This window comes from Rana temporaria, chromosome 3, assembly GCF_905171775.1.
Source record: "Rana temporaria chromosome 3, aRanTem1.1, whole genome shotgun sequence".
Lineage (NCBI taxonomy): Eukaryota > Metazoa > Chordata > Amphibia > Anura > Ranidae > Rana > Rana temporaria.
In genome coordinates, this window is record NC_053491.1 from 415,848,174 (window position 1) to 415,873,840 (window position 25,667).

Below are 25,667 nucleotides of genomic sequence, written 5' to 3' on the forward strand. Positions count from 1 at the left end.
ATACGGGGTGCTGGACGCATTGATTTCTACAATCTTTTTTCTTTTGTTTTTGAAGCGGCTCTAATTGGCTTCAAAAACGTTGGGCTCGGGGCACAGAGCACTGAGCCCCAAGCCCACCCACTTGTGACATTAGCGAATCGACATTCGCTGTTGTTTTCCTGCTTCCTCCCCCCAGCCAATCGGTACAGGAAGTGGATTTTAAAACCAGATTGGTCAGGAGGAGAAGCCGGGGCAGCCGCCCATGACCTGTATGGTGTAAGTGCAGACCTGGCCGGGGGTTGATTGATGCCCCCCCCAAAAAAGGAGCACCAGCCGCCACTGGACACCTTGCTCATCCAGCCAGCGAGGGAGTGATGTTGCAGAAACTGGGGAGCATTTCTCTGCCCCCTATAACAATTCTGTGACTGGCAACTTATCATCAGTGATCAGTGAGAAGATCTCAAGTGTGACATGGCCCTAATAAGGATAGCAGCATGGGTGTGCACAGCCCATTGCATTAGGGTGTGCACCCCAAATCTCAAACGTATACTGAATGCATGTGTGTGCGCATGTGTATATAGCAGAGCAGTGGATGGTGTCAGTAGAGCAGTGGATGGTGTCAGTAGAGCAGTGGATGGTGTCAGTAGAGCAGAGGACGGTATCTGTAAAGCAGTGGATGGTGTCAGTAGAGCAGAGGACGGTATCTGTAGAGCAGAGGACGGTATCTGTAGAGCAGTGGATGGTGTCAGTAGAGCAGAGGATGGTGTCTGTAGAGCAGAGGACGGTGTCTGTTGAGCAGTGGATGGTGTCATAAAGGCAGAGATTGGTGCAGTGGACAGTGTTAGTAGGTTTTTTTTATATACAAGTTTATTTTTTTATTATTTTTCTTACAATTATTTTAGCAGAAAAAAAAGAAGAAAATTAAGATTCCTTTTATTTGGTGACATTTCAGGGGTCTAAACAGGGGGAATATGTACCACACAGGGTTATAAGGGTGTGCCCAGGCACACCGGGCACACCCTGTGCGCACGCTGAGGCCCTGTACACACGATCGAACATGTCTGCTGAAACTGGTCCGCGGACCAGTTTCAGCGGACTGATCCGACCGTGTGTACAGCCTAGCAGACAGGTTTTTCCAGCCGACAAGTTTTAAAGCATGCTTTAAAACTTGTCGGCTGGAAACCCGTCCGTCCGACATGTCCGCTGGTTAGTACACCTAACTAGCGGACAGATATATCTCGACGCATGCGTGGAAGTATTTTACTTCCTGGTTTGGTGACGTGGCGGCGTCAACGTCACTGCCACGTCACCGCCCTGTCTGTCCACGGGGATTTCGGTTTGATGGTGTGTACAGCCATCAGACCGAAATCTCCGAATGGACATGTCCGATGGTGTGTACGAGGCCTTATGGATAGCAGCAGAAAAACTGTTTCAGATGAACAATGGTAATATAATGGATTGTACGAAATCTTACCAAAGGGGTTGACGCATCAGGATTTTGTGACTCTTGTGTGTGCTTTGGAGCATTGAAAATTGGGTTGTTCATGCCTGAGTTACCTTCTGCCGATCTCCTGCTACAAATGGAGAAAACAATTGTGTAATTTTTCATCATACAGTACACATTACAGTGATAGCAATGCTCCCCTTCCCTTCATTCCAGAGTCTTCAAAGGATATGAATTACTTGGAGGATCATTCACATTTCATAACGCTGAACCATTTTTACCATGGATTTATCTTTACAGAAACACGTCTACATATAATGGCCCAGATTCACAGACATCGGCGCATATTTATGCCGCTGTAGCGTATCTCATATACGCTACGTCGATGTAGCGCAGAGAAGCAAGCACCAATTCACAATGCACTTGCCACCAAATCTGCACTGGGTTTCTTAGGCGTAAGTCGTCGTAAGTGGAAGTGGGCGTGAGCCATGCAAATGAGGCGTGACCCCATGCAAATGATGGGCTGAGTCTCAGCCAGATACGAATAACGAACGGCGCATGCGCCGTCCCGTGGACGCATCCCAGTGCGCATGCTCAGAATCACGTCGGAACGAATGCCTAAGATACGACGGATCACTGCCTACGGCGTGAACGTAACCTACGCCCAGCCATATTCACATACAACGTAAACAACGTAAAATACGACGGCTTGAGTTCCCTTGTCCATACCTTTGCATGGGTTGCGCCTCATATATGGGGAATAACTTTACGCCGGACGTACGACTTACGCAAACCGCGTATGTAATGCGGCGGGCGCAAGTACGTTCGTGAATCGACGTATCTCCCTCACTTGCATATTTGAATAGGAAATCAATGGAAACGCCAGATGCGTCCAGCGTAAATATGCGCCCACGATACGCCGGCGTAGGCAAGTTACGTCGGTCGGATAAAGCCTATTTTTAGGCGTATCTCAGTTTGTGGGCACGGCGCATGGATACGACGGCGCATATTTACACTTACGCGGAGTATCTCGAGATACGTCGGGGTAAGTGCTTTGTGAATCCGGGCCAATATTGTTAGCAGGCAGAAGCTTACAAATAGCCAGTAAAAGCTGCTGCATGCCCCCAGCATTTGGTCTGACTGTTCAGCATAAACCTTGGGTTTTATTCTGCAATTAAACCCAAATTCTGTCTGTTATCCTATTACTTCCAAAACTGAATTGTACATATTTGCGTTTACAATATACATACATCATTATATCTGCTTTTTAGTACTTGACTTGGTATCAGCCTTTTGCAGTTCCTGTACAGCAGAGCTCAGACTAGGGGAAGGAAAAGCAGCACAAGGAGCCAATCAGTTGTGTTGCAGTGCAAGGGACAGCAAAGTGACAGAGAGATGATCTCATCAGTGTGCTGCTTCTCCATTCACTGTCCAGTCACAGAGAGGCCTGTGTTACCCAACTACAGCAGAGAAATATCGGGTCTCCGGAATTGGCTGGTAGGAGTATGCTGTCTGGCAGAGCTGTGTAAATCTCAGGACTTGATGCACAGAAATGAATTTCCTGTGGAAATTAATACAGCTCGCAGATATGTCTTTTTATCTTTGTATGTATGCAATTTGCCTGGAGTTCAACTTTAATTCCCTCCAACCATGTTATATAGCAGTAGTTTCCAAACTGTGGCCAGATGCACCCCCTTGCTTGCTTTTATCTGGCCCTTAGGGCACTGTTTCATCGTAAGATACCAACAATGGGGCATAATTCCCCCCACTGACACCAACAATGGGGCATAATTCCTCCCAATGACACCAACAATGGGGCACAATTTCTCCCAATATCATCAACAGTGGAGAACAATTCCTCACACTGACACCAATGATGGGGCACAATTACTCCCACTGAAACAAACAATGGGACATTCTTTTTTCCCACTGAAGTCTGGATTTTTTCTATTCCCAATGGCCAGTCCGGCCCCTCTAAAGTCTAAAGGACAGTAAACTGGCCCTTTGTTAAAAAAAGTTTTGAGACCCCTGGTATGCAGCATTAATAAATATACTGTTGCCTCTCTCATTTATAGAAGGGGGCTAGAAAAACATTTAACTTGCTGGTTTAATTTAAAATAATGTATAGCTTTTTAGTTGATGCAATGTGCTTATGCAATTTATTAAAACACAAATAAAATAGGTTTTATCCCCTGTGACATCCTACAACCCTGGTTTGTCTTTCAACCTCCTTTGTCTCTGTGTAGTGCCATCACATATATCCCTAACGCCAGTCATACCCATGAATCCTCCACTGAGATCTTTTCTTGTACACTATAAACAATGTAGACATTACAAAGATCAGGAGAAAGATGACAATGATGACAATGAGTGCAACGTAACCAGAACCTATGGAGACAAAAAAGATGGTGTTTATAAACGACTGAAAGTGATTAGGACACGTGTTGTAATTCTCTTGAATGGCTTTGACTTTTGTCACATACCAAACTGTGCTCTGCTGTCACAATTAGGGGGTACCCAACCTTCTTCGCACTGACACTGCTGTTCATGGTCACAAACCTGCCAGAAAAACAAAGTAGTGATTTTTGCATTTGAAATTGCATCAATCAAATAATTTTTAAAGATCCCTTTACTCATTGGACACATGAAATGCATCTATCCCACTAACCACTATGTGTGGTTATCCTTCACCCTAGCCTGTGGCCACCCTAAGCTATAATACACCCTTTCTTGGTCTTATGTACATTTTCCTGCTATCTATGTATAGACACATTACCAGACTAATACACTAAATGTAGAGCAGGGGTAGAGTCAGGGCCGTCTTTGAGGCAGGGCAAAAGGGACAGCTGCCCTGGGCCCGGTCATTGTTGTGGGGCCCAAAGCAGCTGCCTCATACTTGCCAACTATCTCAGTTTAAATTCCCTTGTTCCTTGAAGTTTTAGTCCTTTGCTGTGTCCTGATGTCTCAGTGTGAAGTTCTGCTACTAATGCTGCCCAACTCTGCCCTATTTTTGTGTACAGATGACTCACCTGCAGACCCTGTGTTTACATGTAAATAACCATCATTCATACTGTATGTAAATAACGGGAGCATTCATATGTAAATAGCTGAGGCCGGCTGCATTCATTAGTAAAAAAAGGCGGCATTCATATGTATATCATGCAACTCTGCAGTGAAGAGATCATGTGCTGTAACCTTTAGCAACCAATCAGTGAGCAGTATTACTGTACAGTAATCTCTAGCAACCAATCAACAAGAAGAAATCATGTGCTGTAACCTCTAGCAACCAATCAGTGAGCCTTAATGTGTGCTGTAACCTCTAGCAACCAGTCAGTAAGTGGTAATGATATGCTGTAACCTCTGGCAGCCAATCGCAATCACTGCCTGATCTGATACAGTAAACTGATTTTAAGTCTAGCTGATATTAATTGTTTGTCTCAGAGCAGGTGGAGAGCAAAATTGGGGAGCCCCCAAAAATTTTTTGCCCAGGGTCCAATCAAAATTAAAGACGGCCCTGGGTAGAGTAGAGATGGAGAGTAGGGGGTCTAATGTTTAAAGCTCCATTCCAGCCAAAACTCTTTGTATTTTTGTTTAGGATAGACATGGGAAGAATAAATATAACTATCATGTTTTTATTGCTGCAATTGGGGTTCAATGTTTACAGTATGATTGAGAGGAAGAGCATTGAGATGAGCAGGCATCTATGTTGCTTCTTGCCTTGTACAAATATTATCAAGTTGCTCTCATATTTTGAGCACTCACCCCATGTCCTGGGCACTGGGCATGGCATTTCTGAACATCTGGAGCAGTGATGCATCTCTTATTGGAACACATCTGCAAAATGAATTATATTACATCAATAGAATTAACATACTAACAAAAAAATTAGAAACACAATAAACACATGAGCGGATGTACCCTATATTAAAACTATTATATATATATATACTGTATATATATATATATATATATATATATATATATATATATATATATATACACACATATACACATATCTACAGTATATCCACTTGCCTACTGGGCACTTTTAACCCTTCCTGCTCAGGCCAATATTAAGCTTTCAGCGCTGTCGCACTTTGAATGACAATTGCGCACAATTACGCGGTCATACAACACTGTACCGAAACTACATTTTTTTTTTTTCACACAAATATATCTCTCAGAGTATCTATGCGACTGATTCATAGAATCAGGTTACGCATAGATAGCCCTTATATCCGACAGGTGTAATTGTCTTACACCGTCAGATCTTAGGATGCAGTACCTCGGCCGCCGCTGGGTGGAGTTCGCGTCGCATTCCAGCGTCGGGTATGCAAATGAGGTTTTACGGCGATCCACGACGGTTTTTTCGCGTTCGTTACGTCGTTGCTAGTATAGTTTCCCGTCGCAAAGTTAGTCGTCGTTTTACCTGCCCTAACTTTACACAGCCCATGTTAAAGTATGGCCGGCGTTCCCGCGTCGAATTTCAAAAAAAATTTTTCTTGCGTAAGACGTCCGGGAATACGAAAGTACGCTACGCACGTAGCCGTTCGAAAAAATGACGTCACTTCGCGCAAAGCACGGCGGGAATTTCAAAACGGAGCATGTGCAGTAGGTCCGGCGCGGGAGCGCGCCTAATTGAAATGGCACGCGCCCCTTTGAATTACGCGGGCTTACGCCGGAGGCCGCCAGCGTAAGTTTTCACGCAAGTGCTTGGTGAATCAGGCACTTGCGATGAAAACTTGCGGCGGTGTAACGTATATACGATACGTTACGCCGCCGCGATTCTACGTGAATCTGGCCCATAGTCTGTTATAAAATTTTGCAAAAAGGTAATTTTTTTCTTTCACTGATGTACGCTGATGAGGCTGCACTGATGGGTACCGATGGATACTGATGAAGAGGCACTGATGTGCACTGATAGGTGGCACTGGTAGGCAACACTGGTAGGTGACAATAATGAGGAGGCACTGATGGGCACTGATTGGGAGCTTTTGTGGGCAGATTGGCAGCACTGATGGGCACAGCCTGGCAGCTCTGGTGAGCACTGTTGGGACTGATACATGAAGTTATACATGAAGTTAGGTAAAACATTCTATGTAAAAAGTCCAAATGAAATACACTGAAAAGTGTACAATGCAACGTCATTAATCCATACTCACACTGTTATTCCCACACCTAGTTCCATCCTCAACTAGCACAGCTGGCCTCAGGATTTTGCAGTTTGAAAACATACAGTAACCAGAAGTAACAATGGGCTTATCAAAGCCCCTAGAGCAGAATAGCACTCCGCACTTCACATCCCTGCATACACAGAAATCACAGTAATTAGATCTTAGAGAGTATATAAACCACATTTAAATAGAACAATTGGTGTTGAGTCCCACTGAGCAGAAAAGAAATGTACTCTTAAATATTTGCTTTTTCTAAAAGATATTTGAATGAAATCTTTGACCCCTTCTTTTGGAATCATATTACTGTGAGATATTTAATGCAGCAAATGTTTGACTGGAGCATCATTTAATATTGGTATGGATAGCTAAAAAGAATTTCCAGCAGTTTGCACACAAATTAAAAGTTACCAGCTACAAATGGTGTACCTTTAATATACAGATACCCACCAGCCTAGGGATCCAGCACTGTCATCAACCGGGCTGGTTGTTTGCCAGTCTTCTGGTCCCCTGTGCCACCATTTTGAGTGTGGGAAGCCAGCTGTGACTTCCTACTGGTTCACAGCTGGCTCCCCACTGCACATGTGCAAGTCACACTGCGCTTTATGAATGGACCCGCTCCCCCTGGGACCTGTTATTATTGATTGATTGATTATTGAGCTCAGTTAGGCGCCAAATGCCCACCATTATGTGTTCCTGAAGGTTCCGGATATGGGGGGGGGGGGGGCAACTTCCACTCAGATCACCAAGGAACAGATACCATTCAAAACTAGAAACCTGCTCCCTTAAAAAAAAAAAAAAATCCAAATATGGTTGTGGGGGGAGAGGGAAAAGCGGATCTTTCCTTTTTACATTTTTTTTTTTTTTTTTACGTTTTTGAAAATGGCGATAAGTTAAAACCATCAATTTTTTACTGCTACCTAGGGCCCTTATTCGAGAGATTTACCCCCAAATTCCTATCTTGCTGACAACATTTTACAACACAGGAAGGGAGGTGAATTCTTCAACAGCAACACAAACAGAAATACAAATGTTTTTCTTTAGTAGAGTAGGCAAAGGCTAGAACCCCTGCTCATATTTTTATTTGTCTCTGTTCCTGTTGCAATTTTTCGCTCACTTCCTGTCTTGTGAAACCAACAGAAACTGAGTGTAAATCTCTCAAGGCTGGAGTTTAAAGATTTTCCAGCTTCACATACACTGTAAGCAATATTTTTTACCTGGCAAACAACTGTAAATAGGTGTCTCACCCCTATCACATTATATTATAGTCTAATCAGCATGACCATGGTATTTCTACTGGTATCTCTTTTTACTGTGGTAATATCGATCACCACAAAAAGTGTATTAATTTTGTGGTTTAAATATGAGATCTGGATTTATTAATAGGGGGAGGTTCAGAAATGGTTTTAATAAGCCAAGAAGAAAGAGAATACCACACTTTTGAATGCGGTTATGCTGAAAAGAATCCCCAGATAGAGTTTTTTCTAAAACCAAAACCTTCTAGAATGTTGATCTTCTGGTATAGTATTGCCCTCACCGGTTCCTTTTTCCAACATTCACATCGCTACTATTGCCTCAGTGCTTCCTCCTGCCAACCTCCACATCACTCCTATTTCCTCACTGGTTACGCCCAGTGACCTCCATATCACTACTATACCCTCACTGGATCCTCCCACCAACCTCCACATCATTACTATGCCCTCATCGGTACCTCCTGCCAACCTCCACATAATTACTATTGCCTCACTGGTTCCTCTCACTGACCATTACATCAATACTTTGCACTCACTGGTTCCTCCCACCAACCTCCTTGTCACTCCCATGCATTCACTGGTTCCTCCGTCAACATCGATATCACTACTGTGCCCTTATTGATTTCTGTGACTCCACACAAAGAAATTAAGGGTGCCTCTTCAGACTCTAGTAAGTTCTTATATGCTGACAATCACTGGGAGTGCAGGCAGGGAAAGAAGTCAATGAGGAAGGAAAATAAGTCCCAAGAGCCACACATCACACAAAACCCTCATGCAAAGAATGGAAGCGGCCTCAGCCTGAACTCTCTCCAGGCCACACCCCTGACATGTTTCGCCCCACCCACAGGGCTTAGTCATTTCCCACACCGATTCCTCACATGAGCTCTATGTCACAACTATGCTTTCATTGGTTCCTCCCACCAACCTCCACATCAAACATACTATGTCTTCAGTGGTTACTCTCTTCAACCTCCACATCATTACTATATCCTCTCTAGTCCCCCCCTACAAGACATTGGATTGACATGGAGGTCAGCAGAACTGTTGTTTGGGACCAGGAGATTAACATTTTCAGTTTGGGGCTTCTCTTCATCAGAGAGGCATTTTGGATTTGGGGGACAATATTTTTTTTTTTACAGTTTCTTGGTTTATTGAGTTTTTTTCTTTATGTGAAAGGGCCACTTTAACCCTTTACATAAACCTACCCTTACCACTAAGCCCAAAACGAAGCGTTGCAACAAAGTCATAAGTCAGATAATGAATACATAATTTTTTCACATGTGAACATTTTTAGGGTATTATCCATGCAGTATTACAGATTAAGACAGGCCAAAGACGGGTTGCAGGAAAGAAATTTGCACGATTTGCAAGATTCCCCCATCAACACAGACAGTGCTGACAGCAGAATCCCTCCTGCCGAAACATTGTATTCTCCCAAGGGGGGGGGGGCAGGGGAAGCCGGCAGTGATTATTGCTTGTGGCCATAACTATAATCGCAAGAGAATCCAGCAGGCTGGTTGTACCCAAGTTGATCAATCAATCAACTTGGTACATTCAGCTTGCCCATTACCGGTTCGAACCGTTTGTGGCTGGCCTAATAGTGAATACAAGCAAAACACCCACTAGAAAGCTGCTGAGAACTGTTAAAAATATATCACATGATACAGCATGCTAATGTTTGGGGCTTACTACTTTAGTTGTTAGCAAACTAATATGTCTGATATCTGATTAATCTCCATTTTACACTTACCTGGGTGTACAGTCAGCTCCAGATTCCTTACAAAACCCTGTTTTCTTCATTGTATTACAGCAGGAATCATCTGCTACAACTGACTCTAGTGTGGAGGGGTACATAAACAAAAAATAACTTAAACATTATTAAAAGAAAAAAATAAATATCAGCATTTCTTTTAAACTGTATTTAAAACTGATGTTAATACTAAAGAACCCCTCACACTGTTATGGAGAAGAGGAGGGGGGAGATGTTCTGTAGTGCTGTCCAATGGTACCAACACTGCTCCTGCATAGATATAGTATGGTGCGTGAGCATTGTCACCTTAGGACAGAATGTTTGTTAGCTGCAGGATCGCCAGGTAAAAAAAAAGGAACATAACCTGAAAAAAAGAGTACACAGCCACCACATATAAGGACTATTAAAGCGGGATTCCGGGCATAGTTTTTTTTTTTTTTTGCAATCCACAATACATTACATTCAATATTCTTTTGCAATTATTAAAAAAACACGATCAGTACATAAAACAGTGTAAACACCTACCTGATATCTGCTCAACGATCTTGTGGCCATTTCCATGTTAGCTGTGGGCATGAGAATCCCAGTTCCTGTGTCTTCCTGGATTTTCCTAAAAAGGTGCATGCTGGGATTTTTAGGCACAGTAATGCCCAGAGACTCCTGGGAAATGAGTGTCATCATTTCCCAGGAGGCAATGGGGTCTTAGGACAGGAAGTTGAACCACCGCAGACTAGGAACTAGGCAGATTACGAAATCTGCCTAGTACCAGCCATATACAAGTGAGTACAATTTTTTTTTTTTAAGAACACTGGACCCTAAAAACTGTAAAGATGAGATTTTGTAAAAAGATTTTTAAAAATAAATAGGTGCTCCTTAAAACAAAGTGCATTTACCCCTTTTTTGTTTTTACCAAATTCAGTGCTAACCTAGCACCCCTTTTAAGATGCATGCTTACTTTGCAATAGTGCCCACAGGGTTTGTTTACATTTCTCTGCCAATCCTCAGTTTGCTGGTCATACCTTCTCAATGGCTTCCCATTGTGTTCTATGGAATCGCCTCCATGGGCAGGAGCCACTTGGAAGATGGTCGCAAAGAATTCCATGGGAAGCCTCTGTGCAGGTGTGGCCAATGCACTGGACAGGAATATACACAATCCCTGGAGGCTGCAAACATGTTGGCAAGGTAAGTATGAATATGGGGAGGGAGGATAAGGTTTTCAGCTAGAGGGCAGCAAAAAGGATAAGTGCACTGTGTCCTGTTTTGCACTGCTGCTTCTCCTTTTACTGTCCAGTCCCAGGGTAAGGAGGAGAGAAGACCTGTAAGTGAAAGTCCTATCACTGCTAGACAGAGCTGTGCTGCTGGTTTGCCTGTAGTTTAGTTTTAATGCTGACCTAAAGCCTTTAGGTCAGCATTAAACATAGCCTCTTGCTTTTGTCATTAAACATAGCCTCACTTGGAGGTACTACCTGGGTTCCCAAAGGTTGCATTTGTGACTGGGCCCTGGTGTTTGGCCACATGTTTGGGGGGGGGGGCTGAGGGGCCTTAAGGTTCGGATCACACTGCTACACCCCCAGTGTCGCTTGCAACTTGTTTTTTTTTTATTTGTGACTTGCTTGCGATTTCCTTGAGTCTGTAGCACTCAAATCGCACCAAAGTCACAGAAAAGTAATGCATTGATTAACACAGCACCCATTGAATTAATGCATTTTGACTTGTTTTTGTGCAGTGTGAATCTGGTATTATAAAGGGCCCCAGGATCAGTTGGGAAGGGCTCCGGGGGAAGAGCCCCAGATGCGGAGGGAAGGGCCCTGGGACCAGAAAAAAAGGGCCCCAGGATCGATAAAATTACCTCAGTACCGATGGAAAGGGCCCTGGTGGTCAGTGGGGCCCTTTAAGGTTTCTTATAGTGGGTTCCTGAACCTTCTATTTACTCCTCTGGTTTCACTGGCATTCCACCTCTAGACTACATACGTGGATGTACTCTGTAAGTCGGGGTTTGACAAATTTGCTTGGAATCTAGGATCCAGCAAAAAAAGTTAGGAGCCAGAAAACGCGCCCCGTCCCGCCGAGCTTGCACGCAGAAGCGAACACATACGTGAGTATGAATGAATGAATGAATGAATGAATGAAAAACTTATATAGCGCGGCACATGCGAACTGAATCGCCTCTGGGCGCTTGATGTTTCGTGTCTCATGACATCAAAAGAGCAGAGTTTTAATCTGTCTTCTGAAAGTCAGGTGGTTTTCCTCCAACCGAACGCTGGTTGGTAAAGCGTTCCATAGTCTCGGACCTTGAAAAGCAAACCTTCTTTCTCCTTTGGACTTGTATTTGGTTTTTGGCACCTTGACCAGATTTTGGTCAGTGGATCGCAGAACGCAATTAGAAATGTGAGGTTCTATCTTGTCGCAAAGATATTGCGGCGCCTTCCCATGGATGCACTTATGTGTCAGGCAGAGTGCTTTAAATACAATTCTGTCTTTTACTGGCAACCTGTAAAGGGTTCTCAGCGAAGGTCAGATTGATTCCCATGTCCTTTTCCCAGTCACCAGTCTGGCGGCCGTATTCTGTACGACTTGCAGACGAACGATTTGGTACTTTGGGAGCCCGAGGTAAAGGGCATTTGCATAGTCCAGTCTGGAATTCACGATTGTTCCCACTACGACTGCTACGTCTTCTTTGGGGATAAATGGAATAAGTCTGCGTAGTAGGCGCAACAAATGGTGCGATCCGCTGACTACTGACCCTATTTGTGCGTCCATTGTCATGAAGGTGTCAAAAATGACTCCTAGACTTTTGACTTTGGAGCTAGGGGTGATGATTTGGCCCAGAATGGGCAGCGGTGTCCAGGTTGTTGCCAGTTGACTCTTGCGGCTGGCGTGAAACATAAGAAGTTCTGTTTTGGAACTGTTAAGTTTAAGATAACTCTTAGTCATCCAGTTTTCTATCGAAGAGAGACATTTCTCTAAACTGAGATGATGATCCTTTTTGTTGCAGATGCGAAAATACAATTGCGTATCGTCTGCATAAGAGTGATAAAGTAGTTCTTGGCTACTGATAATATCAAAGAGAGGGCGAAGATAGATGTTGAACAGTACCGGTGACAGGGGGGATCCTTGGGGGACTCCACATGGCACCGTGCGTTTTTCCGACGTGAAAGATCCCAGTTTCACTGTTTGTGATCGGTTTTCAAGAAAGGAGGAAAACCATGGTAAATCACCTTCTGCGATTCTGGCTACCTCGGCCAGTCGCATCAGTAACATTTTGTGGTCTACTGTGTCAAAGGCTGCGCTTAGGTCCAGCAGAACCAGGAGACAGGATTCTCCCTCGTCTGCGGCCTCGAGGGCATCGTCCCATATTTTGAGTAAGGCCGTTTCTGTCCCGTGTCCGGGACGGAAACCTGATTGAAATGGATTGAGTAGATTGTGGATATCCAGATGCTGTTGCAGCTGTTGTACCACTATTTTCTCCATTATCTTGGAGAGAATATTTAGGCCTGTTATGGGGCGGCGGTGAGTTGGGTCCTTGGGATCCAAGTTAGGTTTTTTCAAGATGGGCTGGATTGTGCCCTCTTTCAGCAGGGATGGCACTATGCCTTCCTTAAATGACTGATTTATAAGCTGTGTGATGGGAGGCGCCAGAATGTCGGCGCATTCCTTCAGCAGCTTGTTGGGAATGATGTCATTGGGTGCTGTGCTGTTCCGCAACGCACCAATGATATTTTTGGTGGTATCGATGGAGATGGGTTCCAGAGTGAACTTAGTTGATTGTAGAAGGTTTCTGTTGGTGTTTTGTAGTTGATTGAAGAGGGGGCTGAGGGGGGTATTATTTTGCAGAATACTTACCCGGATTCTTTCGATTTTGTCGATGAAGAAATCCGATAGTTCATTACAGAACTCTTGGGTGTCTGAATTGGGGACTTCAAGACATCCCGGATTCATGGTCTGGGTGACCATCTTGAAGAGCTCTCGGGGGCGGTTCATGGCGCTGTTAATCGTCATAGAAAAATGATGTTTCTTGGCTTTCAAGATTTCTTTATGATATTGTGTTGTTATTGCCTTGTAGATGATGAGGTGATCTTCAGAAGGGCTTCTTTTCCAGGCGGCTTCCGCCCTTCTGCGCTCTTGCTTCAGTAGGGACAGCTGGTTGTTGAACCAGCCAGACTTTTTTTTCCGGATGCGGACTTTGCGTTTCGGTGCTACTAAGTCGGCTGATTGTAGCAGAGCTGCATTTATGGCATCCAGTGTATCTGAGGCTGTTAACTGAGGATGAATAGTTTCGATTTCCCAAGGAAGATTTGAAGAGTTCCGAATGGAGCTTCTTCTGAGATCTAGCCCAGTGTATTGTCACCAGCTTGGGTGCTTTTATAACTGGTGGAATTTTGGAAATTATGAAACTAATTGCATGGTGGTCTGTCCATGGCAAAGGTTCATTTCCCAAAATGTTTATTTTTAGATTTTGTCTGAAAATTAGGTTGAGTGTGTGACCTGAAGCATGCGTGGGTCCGCATATAAGTTGCTGTAGTCCTAAACCTTCCAGGTGATCGATGCAGGCATCCGCAATGGGATCCTGTGAGGAGTTGGCCCACAGATTGAAGTCCCCGAGCAGCAGAAGATGTTTGCTGTTAAGGGTATAAGTGGATATGAACTCCGTTAATGATGGTAGAAGCTGCGATTTTGGCCCAGGTGGCCTATAGCAGAGGAAAATGTGAACAGTCTCCTGGGGGTTAGTTTGAAGTTGAAGAGTAAGGCCGAGTACTCACGACCAAACATGTCCGTTCGAAATGTCCGACGGGCTGTTTCCGGCGTACAAGGCTGTTTTTTCATTTGGCCCGCTGGCTTGTACACACCAGCGGACGATATTTCCCTGCGGACCTGAACGCGTGCACGTAATCCACGTTTGACGTCACTATAAAGGGAAAGGCCAAAGTCAATGGCGACGCCCTCTGTTCCGCTTTTGCTAGTTACGGCTTTGCTCGTGTTAGTGAAGGTTTGGTTAGAGCTGATTCGCGCTTCTCGGTCTCCAGGCTTTAGCAGGTAGTATTTTCTCGTTCAGTGCGTGTGCTTGTGGGTACGTAGTTGGCATTCGGGTACAGGCGTGCAGTTCGTTCTGCTTAGCAGATTCGTACTGTGCGTTCGTATCTGTGTGTCGTGCGTTCTTTGCAGGTACCGCTGGATTTGATTGTGCTTTCTGTTGGAGTGTGTTCTTGACTGACCAGCCGGCCGGTTTGAAGCCATGATGGAGCAGCAGCGTCAATTTTCGCGAGTTGGTGCTGTTTATGGGATGGCTGCTGGATATGTTCATTATTCCAGTACTTTGGCCAGAAACAGGGGGCGGAGGCGTTTCTGGACCAAGAATTGGTTGCGCCAGCGTGACCAGTTCTCTCATATGCCTCTGCTTAGGGAACTCCAGGAGAATAATCCTAATGACTATAGGAATTTTCTCCGCATGACGGACCCCGTATTCAACAGTCTGCTGGAACTTCTGTCCCCCTATATCACGAGGCAGGACACTGTGATGCGCCAAGCCATCACGGCCGAGCAGAGGCTTATTGCCACGTTGCGGTACCTGGCGACTGGGAGGAGCCTGCAGGACCTCAAGTTCTCGACAGGCATCTCTCCGCAGGCGCTTGGGGTCATCATACCGGACACGTGTGCTGCCATCATTAAAGTTATGCACGAGGAGTATATGAAGGTAAGTTTCCTCATTTTAACCTCACAATGTGTCTTTAATAATGTGGCAAACTAACTTTTTATTTTATTTCCCAGATATGCTGTGTGTTTAACTAACGTTCCCTTTTCTCACTATGCATGTTGATATCAGCTTTTACATGTTCTTTTTATTTTGGCCTACCTGCATATTTTGATCTTACCCAATATTAACCTGTCCAGCATGCTATCTTCGGGCCAACCCCCACCATGCCACTTTTTTTTATTTTTTATTGTTTTCTAAAAACAGTTTAAACACCCCCCACCCCCCCTTCAAAGTGTTTTTGTCCCCATCAGAGGGCTGTGGAGTCTCTTATTAATTAAGTGGGCCTATCTATTTGTGCCCCGAAATTCTCACTTCATAATTTGCAAATGCTATTTTAAAAATGTAAAGTTGCACAAGGATGCTTGTAGGATTATGTTTGCAATGTTTATGTGCCAAAGTACTAAATCTCTTTTTTTGTTTGTCCCCACAGCTACCCTCCACACCACAGGAATGGCAGTCTGTGGCTTCCCAATTTGCCGAGCGGTGGGATTTTCCTAACTGCGGTGGAGCAATAGATGGGAAACACGTCCGCATTGTGCCCCCACCCCACTCGGGGTCCTACTATTATAATTACAAGGGTTATCATAGTATCGTGTTGATGGCGGTGGTGTCGGCACAGTATGAGTTTCTATATGTGGACGTGGGGAAGAACGGCCGGATGTCAGATGGGGGAGTGTTCGCACGGACTGATTTCTATGATCGTCTCCAAACTGGTGGTCTGGCATTGCCACCAGATGAAGATAATGTGGAAGGACTTCCGTTTGTGTTCCTAGCGGACGAGGCTTTCGGCCTTGGACCTCACCTAATGCGGCCTTTTCCCCAGAGGACCCTCACCTCAGAGAGGAGTGTGTTCAATTTTCGGTTGTCCAGGGCTCGGAGGGTAGTCGAGAATGCCTTTGGGATCCTCAGCAACCGGTTCCGCCTGTTCCTGACATCGATACATTTGGCGGAATATAAATTGAACACCATTATATTTGCCTGCTGCATTTTGCACAATTTTCTACGCAGGCACTCCCAGACGTACCTAGCCTCCATGGGCTCTGAGGCAGGACTACCCTCAGAGAACATTCCTGGCCTGGACACTGGTCGCGCTGGCTTGGCCCCCCAATCTGCTCGTGAGGTACGCGACAAATATGTTGAGTACTTCATGGGTCGGGGGGCCATTGCTATGCCAGATCATATTTCTTTCTAATTCGGCCCCCAAAGAAAGGAATATTCTCACAACTAATAAATAATTAGACCATTGGACTTTATACAGTTGTTTGTCATTACTGCTTTTTCTCTATTTTTCTGTCTTCCAGGTTATCTCCAAAAATAGTGCACTTCTAGTGCCAGATTTACTTACTCAGATGTATTAACTAACCACATTTGCACATTATTCACTCATCTACTAACTGGGTATTCAGTCTAGAAATAAGAAGCCACTCATTTTTCTGCTTTTGATGTCTCATTTTTTATTTTAGTCATTTTTTAACAAGAAATGTGTATTTTTAGGCAGAAAACATTTCCTGCAAATTTTTGAGACAAAATATTTGCTTTTAATTATTTATTTTTTTGTCTTTATTGACAGTGATTACCAATAATAATGATCGAAACACAATGTAAGAATAATTTCACTGAAACTATACGCAAGAATTTTTTGGCTTGTCTCCTATATATCTATCTCTAGATTATATATATATATATATATATATATATATATATATATATATATATATATATATATATATAGATATATATATATATATATATATATATACATATATACACACTTCTAAATCGAATTTTTTTAGACTTTGGTTAAAAATTTAAGTTATTTTTTAGTTTGGTTTCCAATAACCCAGACTAATTTATGTAGACATTTTTTGGCTTATTTTTTATTGTCAAAATTTTTTTGGGGTATTTGTTTCGAAGACATTTATTTACATTTATAAATTGTTGTGTATTTTTTGTATACCAAAAATTTAGTGGCTTTGTATTTGTTTGTGTCTAATTTTTTCTACAAGATTTTAACACAACACAAAAAATTTTTTTTTTTTTACAAAAATTAGTTAACTTCTTTCTTTAGGTGAGATTTCTTGTTCGTTTTGTGATCTGAAACTGGAAACATTTACAAACCAAAAAAGATCAACACCAAACAAAAATTTAAAAAAAGGACAGCAGTCAGTCATATGGATGGTGTGCTTTCACACTGGAACACGCCAAAATTTCTAAATGCACACATTCAGTGAAAACTCGCCAAATGTCATTGGTTAAACAGACAAATGGCCACATGTGCTATCTGACATCATGGGTGATCAATGTCTGTGTTTTGTGGGAGCAAACCCTTTCTCTCAACTACTTGAGGATCGAGGAGGGGTTTGTACCCACAAAGCACAGACAATAGATAGTCTGTGATGGCAGATAGCACATATTGGCACACTGTGTGTGCATTTAGAAATTTTGGCGTATTATAACGTACAAAAATTAAAAAGGGTTTTGTGGGCGGGGGATGGGCGGGGGATGGGCGGGGGATGGGCTTCTGTGGTTCAGTCTTTGACACGGCCCATCATGTCAATGATATTTTTGTAATTTTGTTCGATGACTAGCATCCTTTGTCGCATGTTCTCCATTTCCGTGCTACACTCTGAAATCACATTTCGCACATTCTGCTCCATGACGACCATCCTTTCCCGCATAATGTCCATTTCCGTGCTGCACTCCATTAGTTGCTGTACAATTATAGAAGCACTTGCACGTGAAAAATGTGCTACACCATCTTCATCCCCTAAAAATAAACAAATTGGCATTCAAAATATGTAAATAATTTCCAGCCTATCTGCATATGTTTGGCCCTATTAATATAGGGGTGACACTGACCTGATGGCCTGATAATTTCCACATCCCCAATTTCTTCATCTTCTATCACTCCTCCTTCTTCCACCACCTCCCCATCATCTTCTATCACTCCTCCTTCTTCCACCACCTCCCCATCATCTTCGACTCCTCCTTCATCCATCAATCCACCTTCTTGCAATTCGCCAAATTGTTCTTCCGCCACTTGCCCTTCATCTGATATAAATTCTAAGTCCAAAATAACTTCTTCCTCCTCTCTTCCTTCCTCCTTTCTTCCTTCCTCTTCTCCTTCCACATCCTCTTCTCCTTCCACATCCTCTTCTCCTTCCACATCCTCTTCTCCTTCCACATCCTCTTCTCCTTCCACATCCTCCTCTCTTCCTTCCCCAGCCTCCTCCTGCTCAACATGTGGAGGTGTTTGATTTTCCGGGTGTCTGGCCCTCTCTGCCTCCTCCAATTGCTGGCGTCTTCTTTCCCCTATAAGAAATAATAAAAAACAAAAGGGATACTCATCAGCACACAGATATTGGATATCATAAATCGCACACATTGCATAGACGATACATTAATGATGATTTTTTGTTGTTTATTCTTTCAGCAATCCTCCATTTTTGGCGTAGTTCTAGGCCAAGCTCTGATCCTGCCCCTTTTTTGCTAAGAAGTGACACAAATGGATGTCCCCCCAAAACATTAATTCTCGTCGACCCTCCAAATAAATATACTTTGATTTTTGAGACACAGGTGCTTTGCATTTCCAGATGTTAAAACATCAGCTTTATTTGCATTTTGGAGAATGAATCTTGTTTGCCTGTCACATTCACTCAATTTAATTTCTGTGATTTTGCTATTCAACAATGTTGGAAAACCAAGTTTGGGGCCAGTCAGCCATGTCCAGGTGTGTTGTTCCTGGAGTAACGTCACATTTTTGCTAAACAATGTCATATTACGCGTGTTTACTATTTCACAAAATTTGTTTAAGGTTGTTATTTGACATAAACACAATACAGTATCTACACGTGTTAAAAAGTACAAGCAGGCCAAGGAGGCAGATGTGAAAAAATACATGTCAACACATTATTGCAGACATTCCCCCCCCCCTTAAATAATATGGACTTACTTTTACGCAGAATTTTGAGTATCTTCTTCATGTGATGTGGCTCCCTCAATTTTAAATCGGACCAACGCTTCCGTAGTTGCTCCTTTGACCTGGTGACACCAAACATTCTCCTCATTCTCCTTGCCACCTTGTCCATTATGTGTGACTTTCTCCGGTTCGGTGTTTTGTAGGGCCCACATTCACCATCATAATCCTTCCTCCTCATGATGTAAACCAACTCCACCATTTCTTCGAACGCCATATTAGTGGCTTTATATCTTTTAGGCCTGGATCGGGACGGTCCTGCCTCTGTCCCTTCACTTGCGCCATGAGAGCTCCGTGCCCGCTCGTGTGACATCGCCATCTTTCCTTCCCACAGAGATTAGGGGCGTGGAAACGAGGAAATGTCCCGTCAGGGGCGGAGATGAGGGCGGGGATTCTTGCATATGCGGAGTGTCGCGAATGCCAACAACGTATTGACGTAGGTTACGCGGAGAATATTCGCGCGATTCCAGAACCTACACAGTTAACGCCAAATTTACTTTTTCAATTGATTAGGGGCATGGCAAAGGTGACGAGGGCGGCGTTTCATACATACGCGGAGTGGATAAAAGGCGCTTGACGTGATTACGTAGGTTACGTGTTAATTCAGCGAGCGGAAGAAACGAGGATTGTGAGAGAGGCAGGTAAGAAATTTAAACATGGGATCAGCAGCGGGCTGTAAAATGTAGAGCAATGGGATGGGGGTTTGGTCTGTTGGTTGCACAGTTTTATTAAGCTATTATGTCTCTTGGATAACAGAATGTGATTTTCGTACCCAAATGCTTTTGTAGACATCACAAAATAGAGAGGTCAAAAATGCTGTGACTCATTATCAATTATGTAGGGTGTATTCAGATCAGGCCAAGTATTGTTCTGTGTTGGTTGGACAGAGGTCATTAGGAAGTTACTTTCATGTAATCAATGCTGAGGGGCAGGATATCTACACATGCAATAGTGCCTTGATGAATGCTGTCATTTGTAATAATTGTGTATGGTTGTACATTTCTATTATTTCCTGCAATGTAACCAAAGGGGCGGCATGTATAAAAAAAATGTTAGCTAAAACAAACCAATGGGGCAGAGCTGGCCAGCATTTTCTAAACAAGAGACACTGTGTTTGTATTTCTATATAGGTACTACTTTTTAAACAACATATTCTATCAATGTAAATGCTGAGGCTTTTTTTAATAGTGTTTTTGGTTTCTTTTTATTTTTTCAATCTAGAAAAAAAAAGAGTAAATCCTAATTTCCCAATGGATCTCCTGCAGAGCCAAGAGATTATCCAGCACTTGCTGGATAAATTTCGGGAAATGCCCATCCTGTGGGATTCAAAGCAGGACCATTACCACAATAAGGACGTACGAGCGGCAGCACTTGAACAGCTAGCAGCATACATGAGGACATGGGTGCCAGAATGCAGTGCCAACATGGTGAAGGATAAACTTGCCAACCTCAGGGGCACATATAGGAGAGCGTACAAAGCTCACCAAAAGCAGCTAAGATCTGGAGCAGCAGCAAGACCACCAAAGGAACCCAAGCTGTGGTATTACAACCAGATGTCATTTTTGCGGGATCAACTGGAAGGCAGGCCATCAATGTCAAGTCTGAATCCCAACCTTTCCTCCACGCTACCTCCCAGCGGGACTTCCCCAGATCACCACAGCCCTGCAGAGTCAGATGAAGAGGGCCTGGCTGACAGAGAGGCAGATCTGCGCCTCTACGATGATGAGGTATAGTAGTTTCATAACTATTTATGTAATAATCTTAATTATTGTTTGATTCCTGACTTGATATTGGTTAATAAAATACAAGCTGGGAAGTAAAAATCTAAAATCGTGGGCAAACAAATAGGTGTCAGGGATGACAACTGCAGGGGTCAGAGGGTGAGTCTGTTTTCAAGTTTAAATTCAAGGCAAAAAATAAGATTCAAGCATGAAAATGTGAGTGAGTATATTCCTAAATATATTACAACATGTCCCTTTTTTTTACACAGGAAGAAGAGACCAGCCAGGAGGTGGCAGATCCTCTCCTCACTGTCAGCCAGGACGAAGGGGTCAGTGGCAGCCAGGAGGAGGCCGGGCCCAGTGGCGTTCAGCAGCTCCCCAGGACAAGCACCACCAGCCAGGCTCCTCCCCTTTATATTAGGCCACCAGGCCGTAAGAAGAAATTGGGGGCAGTGGAGGAAGCCAGCCTCCAAATGATTAGGGAGGCGAGTGCCATCATGAGGGCCCCCCTCAACCCCACTGAGGCCTACAGTGCCTCCGTGGCACATGACCTGAATAAAGGCACGGAGGAGCAGAGGCAACTGGCAAAGGGCGTGATCAACCAGGCCCTTTGGTGGATGCAGAGGGAGCTGCTGACCCCAGACACTGGGCTATGTGACCCGGCCCGGCTTGCTGAACATCATACTCCTGCTGCCACATCATCCCCACCTGCAAGGGCCCAGGGAAGACCCGCTGGAAGGCAGCCTGGAAGGAAGGTTGCAAGGAAGAGGAGACGTTGATGCCCTGCCTTCCATTTGATCCCCCACAAATGGCATCTTGTTTGGACTACCACAGCTTGGGTTCCTTTGGTTATGTGCTGCTGCTTCAGATTTTATTTTGTGTGCTTCCTGAGGTTGGCTAGTTTATCCTTCACCATGTTTCAAATGCAAGTTTGCATGTATGTTGCTAGCTGTTCAAGTGCTGCCATTCTGTTTTTGATCCTTTTTATAATTTGCTCAAATAAAAGCCTTTTTGTTGATTTGAAAAACGTGCCTATTGTTTGTAATACTGTGGGTATTATTTTAGGCATCAAACATTACAAACAAATAAAATGTTTAATCTAAAATATTCACTAACTCATGTGGGGGGGGGGGTCATTTGGTGTGCCAACATGGTAGACAATTTAAACAACCTTCAAAAAAATCCTGTTAAATATACAAACAAAAGCTAAATCAAAACAATTTCCTATTATAATATTCTAAATGGTGACATAACTATAAACACCTAAAGAAAGTGGGAAAGATAACCATTAAACATTAAAAGCAAAAAAATTGAAATGTGGAGGACCACTAAAAATATGATACGTCGGGCCAATAAAAGTTTGCAAAAATCTTACTACATCACAGCTAACAAATGTCACTTTTCAGTATGGAACAACTCAGTTGAAATAACATGAGCTAAATAACTGATTAGTTATAGCAAGAGAAGAATGAATAAAACGACGGCATCAAGCGTTGGTTATTGTGTGTTTTGCTTCAGTGTTCTATTGCTAGAATTAATCTTTCTATTGACGAATGTGCCATATCCCAAACAAACGTGAGTTTTACCTGAACGAGCGCTCCCGTGGCCTCATTTAGTCTGAGCATGCGCGGGGTTTTTGTACGTTGGTTTTGTGTACTCACCACCAAACATGTACGTTCGGACAGGATTTGAGCGGACGGTTTTAAAACAAGTTTGGAAATAAATGTCTGCTGAAAAACGGCCCGGCGGGCAAATGTACGGTGAAATTCTGTACGCTCGTAACTACACACGACCAAACATGTATGCTGAAACTGGTCCGCGGGCCAGTTTCAGCAAACATGTTTGGTCGTGAGTATGGGGCCTAAGGGTTTCCATAAATGGAAGAGGATTTTGAAGGACCGGCTTAGTGATTGCAATATGAAACTTATGGATCACCGCCAGGCCTCCTCCTCTTTGCCCTATTCTGTTTTCCGTTATAATTCGATAATTTTCTGGCACCAATTCTCCAAGAATGGTGTTGCAGTCGTCTGAAAGCCAGCTTTCTGTGATAAAGAGGCAGTCTAGATCGTTTTGTAGTAAGAAATCATGGATTTCTGATCGGTGTTTTACTGCCGATCTTGTGTTGATCAAAGCACATGATATGTGCTTGAGCTGGGTTAAATGGTTGAAATTTTTGATGGTCGATCGTCGATCGAATCTCAAAAGTTGGTCTATTTTTAAGGCCTTTTTGGTGACGGCTGGTAATACTGTTGCGAATTGTCTCAGACCCCAAATCGTTTCTGCAGAGTATCGCAGTTTAACCATTGTTGCCAGTCACCGGGGGGGGGGGGGATTAATTGCAATAGAGGGAAGATTCGCTGAATCCTCTCGCTTGGCCTTGGTCCAGAGGAAGGCAAAAAAAAACTGGCAGTGCTAAGCCAATTTGCTGCCGCAGGGAAACAAATTCCTTCCTGATCCCTGAAAGGCGATCGGACGAAACCCTGGATCAAGTACTGTTTGGAATGGGGGGGGGAAGGGGGGGAAGATGGGTGTCACTGTAGCTGAGGAGTACCAAGATGGCCGCCGACCGGGCCACAGGCCTCAGGTTTGGGGGCTGTTTGGCTTGGTGGGTATGAGCTGGTTGTTAATCCAGGGGAGGATGGGATCCTCCAGGGATAGGGGGATGATCCCTGACAATTCCAGGAAAATTTCCAGGCTGTCAGTGCTCCTTTTTGCGGCGCACCGCTAGGACGCGGCTAAAGCCGCGGTCTTTCCTAATTGCGGCGGCCGCGAATAAGGCCTGGTCAGGCGCGGATGCGGGAAAGAGCCGCAGATCGCCAGAAAAAAGCGCTGCTATGCGCGGCGGGTGGCCGGGGTGATTATGGGTGACTGATTGGGTTGCATGCGGCTCTAAGAGAAGGTAAACAGCCGCAATTTGGATCGCTGGAGTGGCTGTCCTGAAAAGGACGGTCACTAGCGATTCCTGGGGGTGGAAAGATGGCCCTGAAAGACAGGGTCTTACCTGAAGAGAGGGGCCCACGAAGGGAAGGAAGGAGCCGGTCCTATGGGCTGCAAGTTGATTCATGCAGCAAAGATTGTAGGAGCCTGCCTGCCTGTCTGCGGTGTCTAGCTGGCTATCTGTCTGGTCCCTGGAGAGAGCAGACTCGTCGGGAAGCGTCCTACTCCCTCACTGAACTGACACTGACTGATTATCCAGCTAAGCCTTGTCAGTAGGACCCGCATATGTAAACGGTATTCAAACCACACATGTGAGGTATCACCGTGATCGTTAGAGCTCCTCTGTAACTCAAAACATGCAACCTGTAGAATTTTTTAAATGTCTCCTATGGAGATTTTAAAGGGTAAAAGTTTGTCGGCATTCCACAAATTTTGAAGCGTGACATGTTGGGTATCAATTTACTCGGCGTAACATTATCTTTCACAATATAAAAAAAATTGGGATAACTTTACTGTTGTCTTATTTATTAGTGTATTTTTTCCCCAAAAGACCGCTGCGCAAATACGGCGTGACAGAAAGTATTGCAACGATCACCATTTTATTATCTAGGGCAGTGATCTGCAATTAGCGGACCTCCAGCTGTTGCAGAACTACCGGTCCCATGATGCATAGCAAGTCTCTGACAGCCACAAGCATGACACCCAGAGGCAGAGGCATGATGGGACTTGTAGTTTTGCAACAGCTGGAGGTCCGCTAATTGCATATCCCTGATCTAGGGTGTTAGAATAAAAAATATATATAATGTTTGGGGGTTCTAATTAGAGGGAAGGAGATGGCAGTGAAAACAGTGAAAAAGTACACATTAGAACTGGTTTTACTTGTAATGCCGGCGGCCACCACCAGATGGCGCCAGGTCACAGAAGGAAGCTTAGGACTTCACAAGGCTGCAAAGCCGCAGCCTCAATTGCCGGGAATCACGGGCCCGCCGCGATCGCGCGGCGGGGGAGGTGGGGGCGCACGGAGACACAGGATCCTGTGCCTCCGTGCGCCTCCACCTCCCCCGCCACGCGATCGCGGTGGCCGTTAATTGTGGCCTTGTAGGCAAAATGCAAAAAGCACTAAAACTGCATAGGTGTGAATCCAGCCTTACTGTAGTGTGATCTCAAACCAAATACAAATACAAAGATCTTGATGAAGAGAGTAATGTCCTCCTAAGTGTGCTACTTGAACAGTGAGGTCAGGGAGATAGCTATGTTTAGCGAGATAGGTGAGTGAATTTTAAGTGTGGCTGAACAGAATTACAGATCTTTTTTCATATGTACAGTTTTGGAGTGTTTTATGTTAAGTTTGCCCCCAGTTTGGCCAACATTTTTATGGCCAAATGGGAGGAGGATGTCGTCTATGCTCTTGATCGACCAGAGATTGTTCTCTGGGCTCGATACATAGGCGACATCCTCCTCCTATGGAGAGGAGACCGACAGTCCCTAGATCAATTTATGTCCACCCTTAATCACAATGAAGTTGGAATTAGCTTCACCTATGAAGCCAGTTTATCCAGCATTCACTTTCTGGACTTGGAAATTCTTGCCCGGGTCAACCAGCTGTTGACCAAAACTTATTTCAAGAGCACAGATCGGAATGGCTATATTCCGACCGACAGCTGCCATCATCCTGCCTGGTTGA

At 44.1% G+C, this 25,667-nt stretch overlaps 1 protein-coding gene across 4 annotated transcripts in view; it reads right to left on the reverse strand.

The window, feature by feature from the left end:
• The window catches only part of LOC120933098 (zinc metalloproteinase-disintegrin-like batroxstatin-2), a 130,496-nt gene that overhangs the window by 27,499 nt on the left and 77,330 nt on the right, over positions 1-25,667 (reverse strand). For all 4 annotated transcript variants that reach the window (XM_040346095.1, XM_040346096.1, XM_040346094.1 and 1 more), the window contains 6 exons: positions 9,598-9,682; positions 6,586-6,727; positions 5,186-5,257; positions 3,907-3,982; positions 3,703-3,811; positions 1,454-1,553 (listed from right to left, as the gene is read on the reverse strand). In XM_040346095.1, coding sequence (XP_040202029.1) covers positions 1,454-1,553; positions 3,703-3,811; positions 3,907-3,982; positions 5,186-5,257; positions 6,586-6,727; positions 9,598-9,682 — 584 coding nt within the window. The remainder of the gene's footprint in view (positions 1-1,453; positions 1,554-3,702; positions 3,812-3,906; positions 3,983-5,185; positions 5,258-6,585; positions 6,728-9,597; positions 9,683-25,667) is intronic.